The 23,590-nt window shown below is 40.1% G+C and overlaps 1 protein-coding gene across 3 annotated transcripts in view; it reads left to right on the top strand.

Moving 5' to 3' along the window:
• Cwh43 (cell wall biogenesis 43 C-terminal homolog) overlaps nucleotides 1-23,590 on the top strand; it is a 65,335-nt gene that overhangs the window by 13,899 nt on the left and 27,846 nt on the right. For all 3 annotated transcript variants that reach the window (XM_074042281.1, XM_074042282.1, XM_020158422.2), the window contains exons 3-12: nucleotides 1,035-1,155; nucleotides 1,639-1,793; nucleotides 4,037-4,238; nucleotides 5,161-5,249; nucleotides 10,645-10,902; nucleotides 13,142-13,267; nucleotides 15,976-16,055; nucleotides 18,294-18,399; nucleotides 20,454-20,589; nucleotides 22,548-22,697. In XM_074042281.1, the coding sequence (XP_073898382.1) occupies nucleotides 1,035-1,155; nucleotides 1,639-1,793; nucleotides 4,037-4,238; nucleotides 5,161-5,249; nucleotides 10,645-10,902; nucleotides 13,142-13,267; nucleotides 15,976-16,055; nucleotides 18,294-18,399; nucleotides 20,454-20,589; nucleotides 22,548-22,697 (1,423 nt within the window). The remainder of the gene's footprint in view (nucleotides 1-1,034; nucleotides 1,156-1,638; nucleotides 1,794-4,036; nucleotides 4,239-5,160; nucleotides 5,250-10,644; nucleotides 10,903-13,141; nucleotides 13,268-15,975; nucleotides 16,056-18,293; nucleotides 18,400-20,453; nucleotides 20,590-22,547; nucleotides 22,698-23,590) is intronic.

The raw sequence follows: 23,590 nt of genomic DNA, 5'->3' as shown, positions 1-23,590 counted from the left end.
ATAAAGAATGGAGAGGCCAGTCTCTGGCGAGCACTCTTCCAGGTGGCCGCTGAGCATAGGTGATGCTATGCAGAGGTTGCAGTCAGCCATGGTGTCGCCTTGCAACACCCTTCAAATGCTTCTTAATGATAGGACACAACTTTGTTTTTAAAAAGAGCTAAGGGGTTTTTATATAACTACAGAGGCCTGAGTGCTGACTCACCTCTGGTATCTTAGGTCAATTACCATGTAATTAGCTGTGAAACTGCTTTATATTCATCAATTTAAATTATTTTCGCCCATAAATATTTAACTCACTAGGATGGCTATAATAAAAAAGACAGATAATACCACGCACTGACAAGGATGTGGGGAAGTTGGAACCTTCACACATTGCTGGTGGAAATGTAGGAGATGTAAAATGGCAAACTGCTTTGGGAAACCATTTGGCAGTTCGTCAATATGGTAAACAGTTCTCATATGACCCAAGAGCTCACTCCTTGGTGCAGACCCAAGCAAAATGAAAACATGGGTTTCTACAGAAACTTGTACACAAATGTTCATAGTAGCATTATTTATGAGGGCCAAGGAAAGGAAGCAAGCAAACGCCTATCCACTGATGAATGGGTAAACAAGATGCAATATGTATCCATGGAATGAAATGGTATCTAAAGTAATAGAAGAATGACGGGTGAATACAACGAATAGAATGAATGAATGGAGGGAAGGACTGATACATGCTGCATATGGATGAAATGGATCTGGGATTTACTTTTTGGGGTGATAAGAATGTTCTGGAATTAGACAGTGGTGATAGTTGTACAGCTTTGTAGATACACTAATAAACCATGGAGTTGTATACTTTCAACATGGTAACTTTTACGGTATGTGAGTTACATTTAAATAAAAGTTTAAAAGATGTGCAGGTAGTTAGATATTAACTCTTCTCTTCTCGAGTAGAAAGATGGTGCCAAGCACAACCTTTATCAGATGCACACATTGTGGACTAATGCATGCTTGCCAGAAATGCTCAGCTCTCCTTGCTCTGCTTGCAGGCGGCATAGCCTCCTTCGAGGCACCAAATGCCAAACTTCGACTGTTGGTCCTTGCGCTTGGTGTGTCTTCCTCGCTGATAGTGCAAGCCGTGACATGGTGGTCAGGAAGTGGCTTGCAAAGGTATGATTCATATCTTATACACCTGTGGACAAACAGATATTGTCAATTTCCAAAGAGAAACTAGGGGCTGGGTTTTGCTAGATACAGTTTTTACCTTCCATATGACCTGGTAGAAAAAGAAGTTTTCTTTTTCTTTTCACTAAACTAGGATGTGAATGAATACTTGGCATATCTCTCTCTCTCTTTCTTTCTCTCTCTCTCTCATCTATATATAGTGCCGGGGATTGAACCCAGGCCTTGCACATGCTAAGCACACACTCTACCATCAAGCTACACCCTCCAGCCCTAATAATGTTTTGAGTTAAAGAATTATTACACGTTGTCTGGGTTAGATAGGTAATGGGGTAGGGCTAAATGAAATACACAGTTGCAAATTACCAACAAGACAATTTCAGGTACTCATTCTATGAAACTGAAACTCACAACAGGTAAAGCATATCAAATCCATATAAAAAGTCTTCAACAACAATTTTGCACTGGCAGGTACCTCAGAATCTGGGGATTCATTTTAGGACAGATTCTTCTTCTTGTCCTCCGCATCTGGTACACTTCACTCAACCCAATCTGGAGTTATCAGATGTCCAACAGAGTGATACTGACATTAAGTACCATAGCCACACTTGATCGCATTGGCACAGGTAAGTGGGTGTCCAGCTCATTTAGGCATTGTCTCTCTCCTGCAGAGTTTACCTTTTCTATATGAATGTACAATACCTGGAAATTAATAAAAATAGTTTTTCTACACTGTATCTCCATTTCAGCTTGTCCCTCTTCTGAAATAGTAACTGATAGCCAGTGAGCTGTTATCTAAGCAGAGGACATCTGTTCCTTGCTAGTGTGGCCTGTACCACTGTGTCAGTGGGAGACTAGAACCAGTCCTCACACTTGCAGCTCATGGGTTTCAGCTCTGTCTTCCTCCTTCTTCCTTTGGACCTGGCCCCGCCCCTCAGCATGGGATCCTCCATCCTCCACCTCACACTGACCCTGGTACAACTATGAGACTAGAGAGTTACAGGGATCCAGCTGTGGCAACTGCCAAAGTTATACCCAGGGATCCAAAGCTCCAAATCTGAAGCTTGAAAAGAGAGGAAATCTTTTCACATGTGCACCACTTTTCAAGCTGCCTCTCTCACAGGAGCTGACATCTCAGATACATAAACAAGCCTAGCATGGGTGCTTGCTTCACATGCCAACTTGAGCTTCTTCTAAAAGGAAGGGAGAAGTGTTCCTGGGATCGAATCAACTTTCTCCTGGCTTTGTGTGTAACTCAGTGAGTCACTCACTGTTCGCTTATAAATGCAAGGACAAATCACACAGATTAACGGAAGAGGAGAGCCTATTTGTTCAGCACAAACTAAAAAGTGCTTGTATAATCCCCTCTCCCCCATGGCTCCAATTTTGGCTTGAAACAGGGGCAACAACAATTGGGAGATTAAGTGAGAAAAGGAGTCATGTGATCTTAACATTAGAACGTTTGGTGCTCAGTCCAGTCCCCTGTTACAGTTTTATGTTTTATAAAACACTCCCACATAGGCATGCACACTTGGTAGCACCTGTCTCAGTATAGTCTGATAATGATGTGGACTTCAGGTATTGTTTGCATTTCCTGACTTCTGTTTTCTCCTTTCTTGGCTCTGTTTTAAATTTATGTGACCCAGTTGCTGGCTGTCAGTCTCTTCCTCTGTTTCTGTCCTATGCTCCCATTTCCACAATTCAGGCTCTTCCCCTGCTTCCCCTGGGTGTCTGAGCACAGCAGGTGTTTTTGGTCATTTATTTGAAGATTTGTTGGGTCCTGGTGGGTTGAGTCACCTGCTGTAGTTCACTGCATCTTATTGGGCAAATTCAACTTAGATACCTCTTTTTTTTCTAAAGACTCTGCTTAGGCCCCTGATCTCCTTCTATCTTCTCTACATCTCCACCCATCCCCATTCCCATAGCTTTCCACTCTGATCCTTCCTCTGATATCATTTTCTTTCTCCTTATGACATCAGACTGCCAAACTGCCTCCCCGCCCCCAAGCAGACCCAAGAGCTTTCTTCTGTCCTGCAGAGGCCTTCCCAGTGTGGCAAAGCAGTTGCCTAACAGGCTGTCTGTGTTCCTACAAAGAAATTCTCCTGCTGCCATTTTCTGCAGTGGCTACATTTTTGTGTGTGAAGTCATTGCTGTAATGAAGGAGCTTCTTGGCCTAACAGTAGCATGAATTGCCCCATGAATTGTGGGGCAGTTAAGGAGCCATACCACTTAACCTCCAATCCCAGTGTCTCAGTTTCTCTTTGTTAGCTGTGTGATCTTGGACAAATCAATGGCTCTCCCTGGGCCTGTTTTCTAATCTGTAAAGTGGGTTTATTAGTAGAGTATACCTCATAAGGTGGTGAAAAGTAAGTGAGTTGGTAGAAAGGGCTGGATCAAGGAGTTATTACTCTGGGTGTACAGAGGGTTCAAAAAAACCCCTACTCTTTTGCAGTACTGGGACTTGAACTCAGGGCATCACACTTGCTAGGCAAGCTTTTTTTTTTTAGCTGTCTGGCATACAGAAATGTTCTATTCAAATCAGATAACATTTGTTCCCGAACGTGTCATTCACTTCTTGAGCATATATTTTTGTTCATTCTGTTAACTTCACATGAATTTAGCAGTTTTCTGCTTTTTTTTTAACTTGTCAGATTCCAAAATCTTTGCTTTCCCTTAAACCATTCCTTACCTAGCCTGCCAGAAATCATCTCTCTCACATAGCAGTGGACACATTCGGCTCTATCAGAGTTGCACATCTCATCTCCCCTTCTTCAGGAAGCTCCTTGAATCCAGGTGTCAGGTCCTACTGCTAAGTCTGATGAGTAGACACAGCACATTTCCACGAAACTCTCCCTACCTCTGATTCTAGATGGTGACTGCACTGAACCTGAACAGAGGAAGAGCAGCGAGACAGCCAAGGCCACAACCAGTAGACCTAGACGACTACTGGCGGGAGCTGCCTTTGGGAGTCTTATGTTCCTCACCCACTGGATCTTTGGAGAGGTCTCTCTTGTTTCCAGATGGGCAGTGAGTGGTCACCCTCATCCAGGGCCAGATCCTAACCCATTTGGGTGAGTTTGGGTTCAAAAGCAATTAAGAAACTGGCAGATCTGGCTGGAGGAAGAAACTTCTTGTTTGTGGGACAGCCAGATCTGAGCTACCTGGACGTTTCACATCCATTCACCCTCCATATCAGAGAAGATGTCTGAAATTACTATGACCTCTGGAGATGAGAGGCAGAAGGGTGTTTGTCTGGGCTGGGGAATTGTGGGAAGGGACATGAGGGGTACTGAGGGTCGTGCCTAAGAACTTACTGAGTTCCTGTATGGGCACCACAAGGAATCTCCACCCTGAGCCTTCTTGGTGTCAGGGAAAGTCCAGCCATTCCTTCAGAGCCTCCCATTACAGTCTAGACCACAGTGCCATGATGAGAAAATATTCTTTCCTCTGTGTGCTCCTCTGCCAAAGGGGTATTTTGCCAAAGTAACCAAAGAATGAAATAGTTTGTTTAAAACACACACACACACACACACATACACACTCGCACACCTGTCAGTAACTGATCATATTGACTCTGTCTCAGGAAAGCAGAGACTACATAAAAGCAGAATCAGTCCTACACATAGGAATGATTGACTGGGATTTTTTTCTTTGGTCTTTGGCAGAGTCATTTAAAATGTCACATGTCTGGTATGGACTATAATTGAAGAGTCTGAGAAAACTCAAGTGTTGTGTTTACCTTGACTGAAAGACTACACATACCATTTGTCTGAAGTCAAAGTTTTTATTACTTCAATGTTCTAAATTTTATAATATTGGTTCCCAACAGGCTCTTGTTAGCTCATTGGTTGTCTCGTATTCATATTATCTCTTGGATGTATCTGTAGGAAGGAGATAAATTTCTGTTTTACATTGGAACAATGGGCTATTATTAATAACACCTTATGTCTTATAGCACGTTTTTAATTTTTATTTATTTATTTGTTTTTGCAGAGGTGCAATTCTGCTTGGCCTGGCAAGTGGATTGATGCTTTCAACTTGTTCAAGGTTTCGTGATTCTGGTTTAATGTGGTGGGTTACAGGTATATGGAATTTACCTGCAAATACGACATCTTTGAGCTTGATTCTCCAGTTTATTTGCAAGCATGTGCAATTAGACTGGAAGAAGATGCAGACATAAAAATATGTACTCTGGTCAAATAGACTGTTGCAACCAGCTGTGGCAAGTACAACCCAGATGTCACCAAGGTTATGGTGACTATCTGTTCCAGACTCCTGCTTCTTTCTACTCTCCCTCACCTGTGGATATCCCATTCCCACAGACTAATGACACTTTTATTTATTTATTTTGGCAAGACGGAGGTTTGAACTCAGAGCTTCATGCTTGCCAGTCAGGTGCTCTACCATGTGAGCCACTCTACCAGCTAATGACACTTTTGTAATAATACCTCCCTTAAAAATACTTACAAAAGCACAGGGAGGAAGTAGCATGTTTTCCTGAGGAGTTAGAAGGTTGTTCATTGCTGCTTGCTAGATCTCTTTCTCTGTTCAAGATTCCTTGCTTCTCTGTTTTTAAGGGGTGCCCTTTTTGATTCCAAAATGATATACATTTCCTTTTTTCTTCTACATGTGATGGTTTTGCTCCCCACTCTTTTACTCATCTTTGGGATCCCTGTTTGTTTTTTCAAAGACCTAGACCATTTCTCTCTGGTCACACCCTTTAGCATCCCAGGAATATTGATGAAGGCTGTCATACTTCAGGCCACCCTTTTCACTTTCCCATTAGTCTTTGTGATATGAGTAGCGTTGTCTTGCAACTGAATCATGCCACTCCTCCTCCTTCCCTGTAAAAGGCAGAAATGGTTATACAGTAGTCATTGTTGGCATTAAGATGTTCTATACATATTAATTAAGTGGGTGATTTAGAGTGCTGCCCTAAGATGCTGCAAGATTGTGTGTATCAGTAATAGAAGATGCAGGAAGAAAAGCATGGTAAGTAAGGTTCTGCACACCCTAAGTGCCTTCAGCCTTGTGTGGAAATGTAAGTGAAGTCCAAACAGGCTGCTGAATTAATGGTGTTGGCCAGGTCCTCTTTCTTCTGCAGCTGTATGTGCAGACTGTTGCAGTCATGTCGAGCTGATGTTACTTGCTAGTATGTTTTGGGGCAGGCATCCAATCTGGAGTCTGGAAGTTGGTGTGTATATAGGAGTAAACTTTCTTCTCATCAGAGAGTGGCTTCATGAGATTCCTGAGGAAAAGGGCCAGAAAACTTGCTTCATGCTGTTTGTAATGAGCACACATAGCTTCTTAATCTGTATGCAATTTAGAACAGGAAAAAAAATTCACCAAAAGTTTATCCAGCATTTATAACATGTCTGTGTCTTTCTTTCTTTCTTTCTGTTTTTCAGTACTGGGATTTGAACTCAGGGCCACTTCACCAGCCGTTTTTTGTGATGGGTTTTTTTGAGAGAGAGTCTTGCCAACTGTTGTCCAGGCTGGCTTTGAACTGCAGTCCTCCTGATCTCTGCCTCCTGAGTAGCTAGGATTACAGGCGTGAGCCACCGATGTGCAGCTAACATGCCTTTTCTTATAAAATATAAGCAAAGTGTTTATTGGACTGGTAGTTAGCAACTTCATTTTAAAAAGAAAACTAAGGAAGATAGAAGCACAGAATGTTAAAGAACAGAAAAGCCATGAACTTACTGTTCATTCCCCATGTAACTGAGGTCATATCCTTGAGTGTCGAGCCGAGTCTAGTTTTGCTGTCTCTCTGCAGTATTAAGTAACAGTTTCAAAGACTTCAAGGGAGGCAGATTTAAGGCTTGCAACAGGCTGTTTGCAGTAGAGGAAACAGGGCCATAATTCATGAGCTTTATCTCCATGTCTGATCTCCTGCTTGCCTGAAATAAGTCAGACCTCACACTTCATTATCTGGAAACAGTGCCCACTTCTCACTGTGGTTCTTCTCTGGAAACCACTCGATGAAACAGAGCACAGCAAAATGAATCACATTTTCCTATTATGCTTTTAAGTTTACATTCCCAACTGGGGACTCATATGAAATTAATTATGGCACTGACTAAAGTGTTTCATAAAAGCAAAGATGGAGCGGCTTTAAATTTGATAGCAACTAAATTAGTAAAATCAAAATTACACTGGAAAAAAGGCACTGGAAAAACATACAATGAAAGCCCTGATAGGGACCCAGTGTACTGGGTCATGTGTATATGATTTTATCGATGAAAACCTTGATTTGTTGAAAGTTAACATATTGGTTCTTTTTAAAATTTTCTTTTGAATTCAGGGCCTCATGCTTGACAGACAAGCACTCTATCACTTGAGTCATACCCCCAGCCCTTTGTTTTCTTTACTTATTTTTCCAGATAGGGTCTCCAGATAGGCTGGCTAGGATCCTCGTCTTCCTACCTATGCCTCTCTAGTACCTGGGACCACAGGCATGTACTACCATGCTTGGCTTTTTTTTTTTTTTTTTTGAGATAGGGTCTTGCTAACTTTTTGCTCCAGCTGGCCTCAAATCACCTCTATCTCCTATCTATCTCCTATCTCTACTTGTCTCCTCCTATCTCCACCTCTTGAGTACCTGGGTTTAAAGGTGTATTTTAGCATACCCAGTTAGCATGTCAGTTCTTATACATGTTATTGGAATATCAATTACCATGAATTCTGCTTGATATCTTATTATGTGAAGATTTGGAGGAGATTATTTGGAAAGGTCTGTCTCAAACAAAGAAGAAGCAGTCAGGGTATACAGTTAAGTGAAAAAGACAGTGACTACAGTATGTCCATATGCTACTACTGATGTACAAAAAGGGAGGACAATACAAATGCACATATATTTCTTTGTATGCATAGAGCATCTCTGGAATGGTGTAGAAACGTGTGCTAACATAGGTTGCCTTCCCTAAAGGCACCTACTGGATGACGAAGGTCAGAAGGTCCCTTTTCTACCATTTGTTTTTTGGCCTTGGAATGTATAACTTGCTTACAAATACAATTAAAAATGTAGAACCCATTTTAAAATGAAAACTAAATTAAAAATTAAAGCGGTAATAGTCAAAGGAAGTTTAAAGAAATGTTCTTTCCCTCCAGATAATTCTTTGTATTAAAGCAAACAAAATCATTTTTAACATCTTCAGATTAGTATATCAATTTAAGATCTTTTTAAAGAAAAAACAGTCATGGTAAGCCAGAAAACAGGGAAAATTCAATCTCACTAATAAACGTATAAGAGCAATTTAAAATGTCATTCCATTTTCCTCACTGATTTGGTAATGAGCTTTAGAAAGAAGTGGTTTTGGCAAGGTTTCAAAGGTTGGTGGAGACTTCTGCCAAGTTTTCTGGAGGTGGATAAGACTGAAATCACCTTCCAAGGCAGCTTCTGGCCACAAGTCATAACTTTAAAGTGCTTATCCCCTTGACAGAGGCTGTACTGCAGGAAGCTGCTTTAAGGAAATAATCAAAGATCTGGTAAGAGATTTGCTGACAATGAAAGACATTCATCGCATTTTTGTTTTAAAAGCCTGACATTGGAAACTTCCTAAGATGGCCAACAATAGGAAAATGATAACACGTACTGTGTTTATCCAGTGGAGTATTATTTATACATAAAGATGTTTTAGGAAAATGTTAATAGAAAATATAACATCACATGAAAAATGGGATGTAAGCCTTAATATGTGGTATAATTCCATTCATTCATATATATATATATATATGTATATATGTATATATGAAGAAGCTATGTAGAAATACACAGAAATATAGTCATGCACCACATATTGACATTTTGGTCAGTGACAGGCTGCATATAGTGGTGGCCCTATAAGATTATAATGGAGCTATTAAATTCCTAATACCTACTATTTTTATTGCACCTTTCCTGACCATACATTTTCTATGTTAGATACGTTTACATACAGAAATACTTACCATGGTGTTACAATTGCCTACAGTGTTCAGTGCAGTAATATGTAATAAAGGTTGGTAGCCTAGGTAGATGGTGTGCTCACCATCTAGGTTTGAGTAAGTACACTCTATGATGTTCACACAACAATGGGATCATTTAATGATGCATTTCAGAGTATACCCCATTGTTACATGCCTGTGGTCATGTCGGTCTTAGTCTTAGGCAATCCTTCATTATTTCTTCTTCTTCTTCTTCTTCCTCCTTCTCATCCTCCTCCTTCTTCTCCTTCTCTTCTTCTTTCCTCCTTCTCCTCCTCCTTTGTGGGACTGGAGTTTAAACCCAAGACTTTGCACTTTCAAAGCAGGTACACTTACTGCTTGAGTTACATCTTTGGTCATTTCGCTCTGGTTATTTTGGAAATGGGACCTCATGAACTATTTGCCTGGGCTGGCCTTGAACCTCGATCCTCCTGATCTCAGCCTCTCAAGTAGCCAGGACTACAGGCAAGAGCCACTGGTACCTGACCTTTCATTGCTTCTTTATAGTTTGGTATTTTAAAATTTTTCTTCAGCATGACTTTAGGAATTACAGTGATTTTATTTCAAAATGAAAATTCCTGTTGTAGGATGTAAGCTTTTGAAGGTCTCACTATGGGTTGTAGAGGACCTAGAATCTGGTTCTTAGGCTCATCTGAGCAGTGCTCCTGTTGGAGGTGACAGTAATAGACAGCCACAGGGCAATGCAAGTGGGTCTTACTGATGAATGTGAGCCAAGGGATATCAAGGAGCTGAATGGAGCCACTTTCTGACCCCAATCCTCCTTTTCTGGACTTCTTGCTCCAAGCAGTGAAGTGTCTTCTATAGATTCTGCGAAGGATGGGTCCCTGTTAAACAACAGTTGTTCAAAAATGCCATGTTGTCTATGGAAAGAGCTTATATTGATGGTTCCAAGGCAGGTAGACCTGAGTGATGTTTCCAAGCTGGTTTCACAGTAATTGGGAAGAAGGTTACTTGACCTCGGTGTTAGCTCAACATTGCTTAAGTGTCTTCTGTGGACCAGGCAGAACATACAGCCCAACACCTAGCAGGCTGTTGGATAACAAATGAACTGACTCTGGAGGTGCCAGAGCAGTGAGCCCACCAGTGCTAACTTGGTGACATGTTTACGTGCACATGTCATAAGACAGGGGGCAGCATTTAGCTGGTCAGAAATCACTTTGGGAAGTGCCTTAATGGAAATGTTCTAGAGGCCACAGTGACTTACATTTTTTCCACTGTTCTGTATCTAGCTGTTTAAATTTACTTTTGGCATTGCAGATAATTTCAGTTTTATTGCCGCTAGGATTATAACACTAATTATCTGAATCCCTTCTTAGGACCTTGAGCAAATCACATTAACCTTGCTAGACACTGGTTTTCTCTTTTGTCTGGAGATTGAACCAGTACATCCTTAAGGTCCCTTTTGGCTCTAAATGGCCAAAAGTCATCCTATGAGCTTCACTGCTTTTCAGTCTCACTAATTCTTTTCTCCCCTTTCTCTCTCCCAAACAGGAGCAGCTTCGGCTGCAGGTCTCCTTTACTTGCGCACCTGGGCAGCAGCTGTATCTGGCTGTGTGCTGGCTATCTTCACTGCGTCTGTGTGGCCTCAAGTGCTTGGACAACTGATTGGTTCAGGGACAAGCCCTGGGGAAACCATGACCATGGCTATGACAGTTTATCTTCTAGAAATGCTTTTCTGTGCATGGTGTACAGCTTTTAAGTTTGTCCCAGGAGGTGTCTATGCAAGAGAAAGATCTGATGTGCTTTTGGGTGAGTACATTTAAATGGTCTGCATTAAAGAAAGTGCTCAAAAATATCCCTGAGACTGGACAGGATTCAGCCCTTTATGTGACTGGTGGAAATAAATAGGATGACCTTGCCTTCTTAGTAAAATGGACTCTCTTGGTAAAGAAAAAAATGTGGAAGAATGTCTACGTTATAATTAAAAACATATTTCTTAATTCATCAATGCATTTTAGTAAAATTTATTACTCCAAAAGCCTTTCAAATGAATTAGTTGTGAAAAATGTTTCATCCAGAATAAGGTGTAAACTGTGCAACACTTGTGTCATGTGATGTGTTAGGAAAAGGTGTGACCCACCATACACAGCCACTTTAATCATGGGCTTGTGAGTTTTGGGGTTTCCCTGAATTATATCGATGATCTGTATTTACCACATTTTACCAGTAAAGTATACAATGTATTTATATGCATTTTAGTGTAAATGATAAATTCCTAAATCATGGAATAAATACATTTTCCATTTTAGCAGCTGTAAACTGACCAAACTTAAAGTCTCACAGACTTACCTCTGTTTAATCTTTTAGAAATTATCTTTTATCAGTAATGAAACCACTGATACATAACCAGGGATACACAAATTAAATATTGCTAATCATTTTAAGGTTTAAGGAAAACCTCTCACATACTTCCACAACAAAATCTTAGAAAATGAGGAGGTGACATAATGCTAACAGGGCACCCAGTTCTTGTTTGTCCATGATTTTACTATTCCATTTGTTCACTGTGCCACTGTATTTCTGGCACAGTGCCAAGTGGTGAAATGCCAAAACACCTGGCTTCCCTGGACCCCAGAACCCAGTTAGTGGATTGGGGACACTGTGCACAAGTGAGGCAAGCATTGATGAGCCTTCCATGGGGCAGTGCCTCCAGGGAGAGGTGTGGCTTCTACATGTGTTCCACCCCAGTTCTCAGGTACTCTGGCCATCCTTATACCCCCTTTCCTACCCCATAAGCTAGACCTCTGTCAGGACAGGCTGGCTGCTTTGGAAGATATATTATTAAGTGACGTGTGATTTAAAAACAATCTTTGAGAATTTGACATTCCTGGTTGATGCAAAAGTTCCCCCTTTGTTAGAGACATATCGATTGCTGCGTTTCCTCTGCGGTAACCTTGGCTTTGTGAACTTTGTATTTCTTCTGGTTTCTTTCAGGTGGGTGTGCTCTGTCCTGCTCTGCTTTCCTGCCCAATGCCCTACTTTTTTCTTACTCCAGCTTGCTTAGGGATCTGCCAGGTGAAGAAAACGAATGAAAGTAAGAGTCAGTCTGTGCTGAAACATGTTTCTTTAGAATGTTATGACTGGCGAGCTTTTTGAGTTCCTTCTTGCTACATATAGGATTGTAGAAACCATGCATTATTTGAACATGAAGTTTTTAAAAGTAAGAGTGACATTATGTTGATGTGGTCACAAAACCCAAGGAATGTCACTACTGTTCAGAGAAGCTTTTAATTAAGCCAAGTTGGAAAGAACCTGTATTATATCAGAAGTTAGCATAAAATTTTCTAGGTTTTTCTTGCTATTTGTTTGAAATTTGGATATAACTTTTCTGTTAGTCTTCTACCTATGCTTAACTTTTACTTGACATCTAACTTACATATTGTGCCATATTTCTATTTATATTCTTATGTATTATCTTAGAAATATGCAAGTTATATGAAAAATACTTTGTAGTACATCCCAGCTTAGCTCAACTTTATTGGCCAGCCTATTGGCACACTGTGAGTTCTGGCATGCATCTATGCCCAGAGAGAGTTACTGCCAGAAGCCCGGCCATATTAAAAACCCACATGTGCTCCACTGTGAGTCTCAAGTTAGGCATGTAAATGCTCTTTGGTGGCAAAGATGGAGTCTCTACGTAGCTCAGAGCATTCCTCTCTCTTGTTCTCCATTGTCCCTGTACAAGCAGTAGTCAGTGACAAATACCATCAGCAACCCAACAACTAGGAAATTCAAGGACATTCCTAATCAGGGAAAGGCTGGGGTCTTCTCATTTGGAACACGATTTCTAGACCCCTAACTCATTTCTTATGATCATCTTTATTATTGAAAGCATGACTAAAGGAATTGTTTAGGTGCTGAATAAATTAATTCAACAACTGAATTAACCTGCGTGTGTTTATCGAAAAGAAATTTTGGCTCTTGGGATTTACTACTGGAAGAATTTTTGGGTTAAACTATAATATATTATTTCTTCCTCTTTTAACAGGAATTCTGATGCTAATTATTGGACTGAATATGCTCTCTGGTCCTAGGAGAAACCTTGACTTTCTTCTTCAAACAAAAAACAGTCATAAAGTGCTTTTCAGAAAGAGTGAAAAGTACATGAAACTTCGTAAGTATAGTTTTAGTTTCTTTTAAAAAATGTTTGCTATCTAAGTTTTCAAACATGTGCAATTAGAGTTCATTGGAGCCTCTTGTGCCCTTCACCCAGCTTCAACAATTGTCAACGTTTTGCTAACGCTGCTACCGGCTATCGTCCCTATTTTGGTTTGTCTAAGTACTTTAAAGTAAATCCCTGCTTTTGTGTCATTTCAAACTAGTTTTACTTTACTTGAAACAAAAATAAGATGTTCGAATGGGTAGAAATTCTAAAATGCTTTGTTCTATGGAGACTACACACTCCACTTCTTGTTCTTTTTTTTGAAGATTAGCTATGCCAACATTTGGTATGTGGATAAACTAGAGGCTCAAATATGAAATTAGTTTGCCCTATAATATGTGACTCATTTAAAATGGGCTGAATAAATAAAAATATTTATTGAATGTATGCCATGTGCCAATTAAGTAATTGTTATTTAGGATACAAAGACATGTAAGCAATGGTGTCTACCCTCAAAGGAGACAAAATCCTATAGTATAAAGACTTAGATGACAACTGAGAAACTAGGTAGATTTTCAAAATGTTTCTAAAAGACATGCACAAAGCAGTAAGACCATAACCTAAAAAAACATCATATATGTTTCATCATAACGTGAAAAGATCATATTTAAGTTTAGGGAAGATGAATTTTCTTGTGTGTGTGCATGACCTTCTGTTTTGGTATATCTCCTTACAACTAGGATCTAGCAGTTTTTGTTTGCTTGTTTTTAATACTGACATTTTATTGTAGTTAAGAACCATAGTTCTTTAATTCATTCAGCAATTGAGGCATTTGGAAAAGCTTATTTACAGTTTAAAAAACATAGACTTTTTTTTAGAGCAGTTTTGGGTTCACAGCAAAATTGAATGAAAGGTAGAAATTTGCTATGTACTTTCTGTCCCCACATACATGAGTCATTCCCACTGTCAAAATTACTAGCTAGAGTGATACAGTTATAATCAATATACCTACATTGAAACATCACTAGCACCCAAAGTCCATCACTTTACTCTTGGTGTTCTTCATTCTATAGGTTTTGAAATGTGTATCTATTCGGATATTATTCAGAATAGTTTTGGTGCCTTAAACACTCCTCTCCATCCCATGCTCTACCTTTGACCCTACCCTCCCCATTCCAGGCCCCTTGCAATCCCTGATCTTTTTACTTTTCATTGCTTTGTCTGTTCCAGAATCAAACTTTGTCTTTTAACTTAAGAGTTTAATTTACTTTTAGAGTAATTACTGGGGTATTGGAGCTATTTCTATCATTGTACTTTGCTTTTTCATTTTCTACTTTTCCTTTCTTGGTTCTGTTTGCATTGATTAGGTTTTCTTTCTCTTTCTTTTCTTATTCTTTCTTTTTCTTTTTTTATGGTGCTGGGGTTTGAACTCAGGGCCTTATGCTCACGCTTGCTAGGCAGGTGCTCTACCAGTTGAGCTACTCCACCCGTCCCTCTTTTTTTTTAATTTTATTTTTTACACCTTTCCTTTCTACTTCTCTTTTAGTTTGGAAATTATACCTTCTGATTTTTTTTTCAGTACTGGGGTTTGAACTCAGGGCCTTGCATTCTACCTCTTGAGTCACTCCACCAGCTCTTTTTTTGTGATAAGTTTTTTCAAGTAGGGTCTCATGAACTATTTGCCCAAGGCTGGCTTTGAACTGTGATCCCTCTGAGCTCTGCTTCCTGAGTAACTAGGATTACAGGTGTGGGTGCTCGGCTTTTCTACCTGTTTTTGTGCTGTCTTTTGCATTGAAATTATCTATTCGACTGTTTCTGTTTGCCTTTTATCTTGTACATTGAATTTCTGATCTTGGTTATAATTATATATTTTTATTTCTAAAAGTCTATTTGGTTTCTTTATATAGTTCTCTGATGGCTTAATTTTATCTCACATTCCTTTCATGCTTTTGAATGCCATCTTCTTCCCTTCCCATTCCTTCCCTTCCCATTTCTTCCCTTCATTTCCCTTCCCTTCCCTCTTCCTTCTTCCCCCTCTCCTTGTTCCCTTCCTTTTCTTTTCTTTTTCTTTTCCATATCCCCAGCCCAATAATTTAAGGGTTTTTGTTTTGTTTATTTTTGGGATAGTGTCTCTCTGTGTAGCCTAGGCTGACTTTAAACTCACAATCCTCCTACCTCCACCTCCTGAGTTAAGATTACAGGTGTGATCCACAACACCTGGCATCCTTTTTTATTTTTCTAAACATGATAGCATACTTATTTTATATTTTGATTTTTTTGACACAGGGTCTTATGGTGTAGTCCAGGCAGGCTTTGAACTTGTGATCCTCTTGCCTCAGCCTTCCAAGTAACTTGGATTATAGGCATGCACCACCATGCTTAGCTTTATATTCTGATTTTGAAAATTCCAATATCTAAAGTTTCTATGGGCTTAATTCTGCAGGATGTCTTTTCCTGATGATTCCTGCTCACAGAGAATTGTTTTCTTGTCTGTTTTGTAATTTATTTTTACTTTAAGTTCATGGCCCTTGGAACATGTTTAGGGAATATTCTTGAAACCTGAGTTTAAAGTATGAGTTATGTATGCATGTTACACATGAAAATTAACCCAAGAGTTAGACGTTCACACAAACTGATTGACGAATAGATTTAATAATTTTGAAAAAAATTATTTAAAAAGCAAGTTTAATTTCTTCTAAATATTTCTTCTTCCTGTTTAGTTTTGTGGCTGCTTGTTGGTGTGGGGTTATTGGGATTAGGACTACGGCATAAAGCCTATGAGAGAAAATTGGGCAAAGGGGTAAGTTATTAAATTTTTTTAAACTGTATTTTATTATACACACATATTTTTATAGACCACTGTTCTGATTGAATGCTAGACTGGATTTGGTGACTTTCATACCTTAGATACCTACCATATGAGGGACATTATATTGTAATAATAACTGACAGCTAAAAAGCACAAAGCACAAGACAGACATCACATAGTCATGGAAATAATTTACTTGATTTGATCCCGTGTACCGCCAAGGAGAAAAAAGAAAAAAAAAATCTCTTTTCGTCTCTGTACTCCCATCACTTCACTGAGTGCTTGGCACATATTTAAAACTGTTTCTTCATTATGTCCATCAGAAGAGGATTCCTGATATCAGCCAGGAATTCTTTTGGAAGGGTGTCATTTGAATTGGATCAAATACTGTTCATTCATTCATTTGAAAAATATTTATTGGGTGTCTCTTGATGTTCCTGGTGCCAGGGATACACAGGTAAAAAGCTGGTCAAGCTCCCTGTCCTCCCAGAGTTTGCATTTTACTAGAGAAAGACAGTATTCTGAGGAAGGAATAAAGATCGACACTGCAGATGAGGCTGTTTGGCAGGAAATAGGATCATGGAATGGAGAGTGACAATCTACTTGGTTAGAGAAGGCTGCTCTGAGAAGGTGACATTTGAGGTGAGAGAACAAAGCCAGTTGTTTAGAAACCTAGGATTCAGAGGAAACATGAATAAAGGATGGAGGGAGAACCAACTTGATATGTTTAAGGTGCATGAGAGTGATGGATGTGGCTGGAAACTTGGTGGAGTGGTGGGAGATGAAGTTGGAGAGGCTAGGGACGGCCACATCACGCAGGGTCTCACAGACCACAGTGAAGAAAGACTTGTCATTTTATTTTACTTGCAATAGAAGTCACAGTGAAGTATCTCAAGCAGGAGAGTCAATTTGGCTGCTGTGGGAAAAATGAAGGGGTGAGGAGTCCTGAGGCTTTTCAGTGGTCCAAGAGAGAGAGGATTTTGACTGGTGGTGTGGCAGCAGAATTGGAGAGAAGTGAAAGGACTTAGACTATATTTTGAAAGTAGGGCTGATAGGATTGATTGATAGGTTGGATGTTGCTGGAAGAGGAAAAGGAAGGAGTCAAGGATGATATCTATGCTTTTTGGCTTGACCTGCTGGATGGTGGGAGATGTCATTTACTGAGATGGGAATAATTAAGGAATTATAGGTTTTGGAGGGATGAAATCCAAAATTAATTACAGATGTATAGTTAGTTGTGTGAGGAACCTTGATGCTTATAATCATGCCTTTGGAAATCCCTATTGATGGTTCCTTTCTCTGTTCATGACATTCACAAAAGTCCAAATTCCTTCTTGTATAAAGATGAAACCCTCAGCTCACTGCTGGTGGAACATGCACCTGACCTGTTCAGCAGAGTGGTGGCCTTCCTGTGCAAGATCAGGAGGTGTTCATTTGAAGGAGATGGCTTGGGTTGGGAGTGCATTCTCTGGCTGGATAATGGACCTAAATGAAGAACTCTTAGAGGGGGCTGTGTTCACACACCTTGGTCTTGCCAGTGTGGGCAGGCATAACACCGTTTGTATCCAGGTTAGAATAGGTTGGTCACTTTATAAGTATGGCAAAGGTCTTCATATATCCCTCTCTATATGATTCTTCTCCCCTGAAAGAGTAACCATTTTTCTGAGAAAGGTGTCTTTCTCAAGTAAATCATTTTCATGCGTTTCTTTATATTGTTACTACATATGGATAGATCCCTAGACAATATTGTTTTTTCTGTGTTTATAATTTTACCTAAATAGCATCTGACATATATTTTGCAACTTACTTTTCTACTTAAAATGATCTTTGTGAGATTCATCCACATGGAGGTATGTAGCCCTACATCATTTATTAGAACTGTGTAGTGTTCTATTATATGGATATAACACCATTTGTTTATTTCTTTTTCCTTTCAAAGGATAGCTAGACTGTTTCTCATTTTTTCTATTACAAGCAATGCTTATTATAAACACTCATTTAAAAAATATTTCTCTGAACTTCCAAGCTTAAGCTAGAAGTTCACAGAAAACTTATGAAAAGACCATCTATAGCAAGTATCTCCTTATTTTTTATGAATTAAATGTGGGCAAATGTGTAAAATGCCTTTGCTGAAACATGAATTTTGGCTGAGAGAAGTGGAGAAAGTTGATTCACTGGAATTGCCATTGCTTGCTATTGTCCCGAATTACCACTAAAATAGTTCCTTAGGTACCAGTAAAAGAGGTCTCTGCTGCCATTTGGCCTTTCCGGTTTGGATATGACAATAATGGATGGTCTAGTCTGGAGAGATCAGCTCAGCTGCTCAAGCAGACAGGTACGTCTTATTGGAATTAGTAATAGGTTTTGACAAACTACAAGTGTTATTTTTATTTTCAGCAAGACCATAAGCCATAAGCCATAGGAGGAGGGATGACCAGGGGTATATACTAATCATTTAAAGAGGCTTCCATTTCACGGGCAGCTGCAGGACTAAGCTCCTGTAACCACATCTGTCTCTCGGAGCAATTAGTTCAGTTGATTCTGAACAAACCTCATACTGGGTATCTGCAGGGGACTCATGTCGTGACCTTGTTAGAGCTGCCACTGCTGGTAGCTCCTGTCACTTGGGGACTCACAGTTGGGAACCAGTAAACTGTTGGATTAAAAAGCGGAACAGGTTAAGAGTAAGGATCATTTGTGAAGAAATTGCCTTTTTTTCTCTTTTTATTGTTGTGCTTGGTGGGGGCACATTGTGACATTTACAAAGTTCTTACAATGTATCATACTTGAATTCACCCCTCCATCATTCTGCTTCCGCCCCTTCCTGGAATAGTTCCCAGAGGTATCATTTTTGCTTTTATATTCATGTGTTCACAGTATTTGCACCATATCCACCTGCTCACCACCTTTCCCCACCTCCTCCACCCTCCCATTGGTACCACCCCCACGCCCAGGCAGGACCTGTTTTGCCCTCCTGTCCTCTGATTTTGTAAATGAAAAAAAAAATGACATTTTTGCTTGTTTAAGATAGTTACACAGGGAGTTTCCTTGTTTACATTTCCGTGTACATGTATATTGTAACCTGAATTGGTTCATCTTCATTTTTCTTCTTTCTACCTTAGTCCCCTTCTTTTGGTGGCTTCAATAGATTTAAAAATTTCTATATTCATTCTTTTATAGAGAGCACATCAACCTTCTTAACTTCCTTCTTTTACCACCCTCCCTCTCATATGTGACCTCCCCTTAGCATGATCTGTTTTTCATGATATTGTTGTATTTGTATTAGGTTTATGCTCCACATATGAAAGAACATTCGGCCTTAACCTTTAAGGGGTCAGGACCAAGTTTGTTTCTGTGCCCTATGGGGCTCATCTCTTTATAAAATATCTTTTCTTTTTCTTTCTTTTGGTAGTACTGGGATTTGAACTCAGGATCCCGAGCTTGCTAAGCAGGCACTTTACCACTTGAGCCACCCACCAGCCCTTTTTTATGTTGGGTATTTTCGAGATAAGTTTTCGTGAACTGTTTGCCTGGGGATGGCTTCCAACTTTGATCCTCTTGGTCTCTGCCTCCTGGGTAGCTAGGATTACAGGTGTGAGCCACCAGCACCCAGCTAAAACATCCTTTCTAGTGTGTGGTGATTTGTTTTTGGATCAGCTACAGGGAGTATACAGCGAGATAAGTAAGGGGTTAAATTGTTCTGGTTATTGCTGATGGTACACATACTTCCTGAGAAATTTCTGAGTTGCTCTATGAATGCAGTGCCACTAACATTTCATCTGCCCCTTTGTCCTTATTTAGTCTCAATTAGAGGCCTTTGAAACACATCTGGCCAATGTCTTAAAAAAGCCAATGAATTTGCTCCTATGCCAATGCTGTGGAATAAAAAGCCTGGGAATAAAATGCTATTGTGTAACATTCTATTTTTTCTGAACAACAAATTTCTGAATGAATTGAGTATATGTGAATGACATTAAGAGTATTTGAAGTTTTGGAAAAATGTTAAGAATATTTGGAAATTTAAAAAAGTTATGCTTTTATCCTTCCCGGTATTTTCTCAAAGTGTTCCATGTATTAGTTACATTCTAGACAGGAAACTTCCTGTGCAGCTTAGATTTGAACCACTTCTTTTTATGACTCATAAGGAATTAGTTTTTGGGTTTATGAGTAAAGACAAAAAGGCTAAGGTCAAGAATGAAGTTTTGCTGGGCATGGTGAACATGCCTGTAACACTAGCACTTGGGAGGCTGAGGCAGGAGGATCATGAATTTGAGGCCAATTGGGCTACAAAGTGAGATCATGTCTCAATAAAATGACAAAAAATTTTTTCTAATTGCTTTATTCATTGCTGTTTTCTTACTGTGTGCTTTTTCCTCCTTTTTTAAACAGGTGCAGATTTTATAACACTTCTGGAGAGCGATGCCTCTAAGCCTTTCATGGGGAACAATGACATAACCATGTGGCTAGGGGAGAAGTTGGGTTTCTATACAGACTTTGGTCCAAGTACAAGAGATCACACTTGGGGGTGAGTTTGCCTTGAGAATCAATCCTGCACATAGATCTGGAAAAGTAAGGGGCAAATGTTTGGAGTGGGAAGTAGAGACGGCCATCTTTGTCCTGTGAATTGCCTCAGCAATTCTTCTTGGGGATGGGGAGGTACTGAAGATGTGCATATTTCTTCATTTTTAAAGTGGTTTTACTGTTGCTGGATATCTCCAGTTCTTCACTATGACAAACCCTTCAACATAGGAGCTGAGGTTACAGTGCCAGGCCTGTGTGACCTGGTGCTTCTGCAGGGAGCTTCTGTTCTAGTGTAGAAAGGCAAGAATAGAGTTGATATTCCATATCCACAGCTTCTTCATTCATGGATTCAACTGACATCAGATTGAAAATATTTGGGAAAAATTCCAGAAAATTCCAAAAAAGCAAAACTTGAATTTGCCACACACTGAGTCCTCCATTGAATTCACAAGAATGAAGTGATGTGCAGGTGTTGTGTTAGGTATCCTAGACGAAATAACCTAAAAATGATTTACAGTATTCAGGAGAAGAAGTGCAGGTTATATGCAAACACTATATGATTTTATAGAAGACTTACATATTCACAGATTTTGGTATTTCTTGGGTATTATGGAACCAGTCTTCCACAGATACTGAGGGGAAATATAAATGTGTACACAAAAAAATAAATAAGGTAATTTGAGATCATGTTAGGTGCTATGTAGAAAATAAGCTACTGAGAGAGTGACCTGGTGTGCAGTGGTCATGGGCAGTAGTGGGCCAATAGGTAAAGTTGTCAGAGTGTCTCTCTTAGGATGTCATGATAAGGACCCAGGATAAGCCCCAGGCAGAGCTGAGGGGACAGTAAGAGTAGACTGGAGGAAGAATAGAGCTTGGGGTACCTGCAGTGGCGAAGATCCGGGGGCGCTGGAAGAAATGAAGCCAAAAGAGGGTACCTGACCAGAGAGGGCCCTTTTCACACAGCTGTGATGAGAAGTCACTGGAGGGTTTTAAACGGGAGTGATCTGATCTGAATTACATTTGAAAAGATCATTCTGGCCATTCTGGGGAGAACAGAGTGAGAGGTGGGAGACAGGGCATGAGGTAGGTGCACTAGCACAGGTGAGAGATGTTGGTGTGAACAGTGGAGAGAGAAGAGACTGAAGTCAAGGACTATTTGGAATAGAGCTGATGGAACTTACTGCGGCTAAGATGTCAGCGGCAGGGTTGTGAAGGATCAAGGGTGATGTCTAGGGTTTTACCTGAATACTTAATAGATGTTGCCCTTCAGTGGGCTGGAAATTCCCAGGGGAGCAATATATATATGTGCTAAGAGTGAGATGTGAGAACAGTCAAGTGATGTCTAGTGTTTAGCCTGGAGGGCCAAGTAAGATGGAAATGAACCCCCAGGTATCATCACAGCAGAGATGGGCCTGTCTGAAGGACTGCATGAGGGAGCCACAGAGATAGTGCATGCAGCCAGGGAGGAGAGGTCAGCTGAGGTGTGAGCTGTGGTCCTCCTTTTCATAGGTAGCTCTTGGACATTGAGTGAGGTGGAACACCTTTCATATGCTTATGGAACATTTGTTAGTTTCTAATTTTGCACAGTGTTACTTTGTGTCCTTGCTGGCAAGATACATTCCCATACTATTGATTTATATTAGAATTAGTTATGCAGATGCATTGTCAGAGTGACAATGCAAGTTAAATGGTTTGTATATTCCCAATGCTGTCTTTTCATGTCTCATAGCACTTACGACAGACTTGACACTGTGCTTATTGATTCAGCAAGATATGCTGAACAGTGAGATGCAATGAACCGACAAGGACACTGCCATAGAAGGCTCTGCCACATGGTGGCTTGCGTGCCCCTCAGCAGAAGGCCTGTAGTGTGATGCAGCTCTTTCGGATGCATTTGCTTCGTCCCATCTTTATGATAGGGCGGGACCCATGTTGAGGCAGCTTCTTTTCATTCCTACACAGGATTATGGTGCTGTCAAGATACCCAATCGTGAAATCGGAGCATCACCTTCTTCCATCACCAGAGGGCGAGATTGCACCAGCCATAACTCTGACTGTCAGCATCTCAGACAAACTGGTTGATTTCGTCGTGACACACTTTGGGAATTACGAGTGGGTTTCTTTGGTTTACCTTATATTATATAAACACCAAGATGTATTAACAAAATATTACTTTGATTTTATGAAATAACCTTTCTTACTTTTTTTTTACCTCTCAAATTGTTCCCCTCCCCCCTGTGTTACTGTTTTAACAGTCAGACATCAGAACATTTGATATGCAAGCAGTGCTTAGAGATGGGAGAGCGAGGGGTCTTGTGATCCACAGTTACTGAGTTGTTTAGCAGTTCTTTGTGTGGGTGCTGGTTCAAGTACACTACTGTATTTATCTTCACTTTATTCAGGGTAAGCACCATTATAGACCCATCTTACAGATAAAGACACTGGGCTGAGAGAAGTTAGATGACTTGCCCAATCAGGATCACACATCTAGGAAGAAGTTAGGACAAACTCAGAGCCTGCAAGTGCTTGGAACCATACAGTAAACATAATAGTGCAAAACAGTGACTTCCCTTTTCCTAGAGGATTATTGGTTATAATTTAGGATTTGAGGGTACTAAATTACATTCCTTTCTCCCTTCAGGTTTTCACAAATAAGAGATAGGTAGGCAGAGGAATCTGACAGGTAGAGATCAAAGTAGCACTTTTATTAATAAGATATTTAGACAGCATGGCTTCCGTGATCATATGGACATGTTAATACACCCTCCAACTACACGTGAAATGTACTCCCTGCAAACAGTAGGCCCTACCCAGCATGGGGAGGACCAGCCCTGATAGGTTCTCCCTGTTGTGGAGAGAATATCCTGTCTGCAAACTAATAGATTCCAAGGAAGTGTTTGAAACCAGCCATGTCTAGTTAATCTTCCCAAATTAATTAATTAGAAAAGTCTTCCCAAAAAATAAAGGGTGGGGAGAGAGGCTAGTCATGGCGTTCTAAGTCAGTT

This window comes from Castor canadensis, chromosome 9, assembly GCF_047511655.1.
Source record: "Castor canadensis chromosome 9, mCasCan1.hap1v2, whole genome shotgun sequence".
In the NCBI taxonomy this organism is placed as follows: domain Eukaryota; kingdom Metazoa; phylum Chordata; class Mammalia; order Rodentia; family Castoridae; genus Castor; species Castor canadensis.
This window is presented reverse-complemented; position numbering and strand designations above follow the sequence as displayed.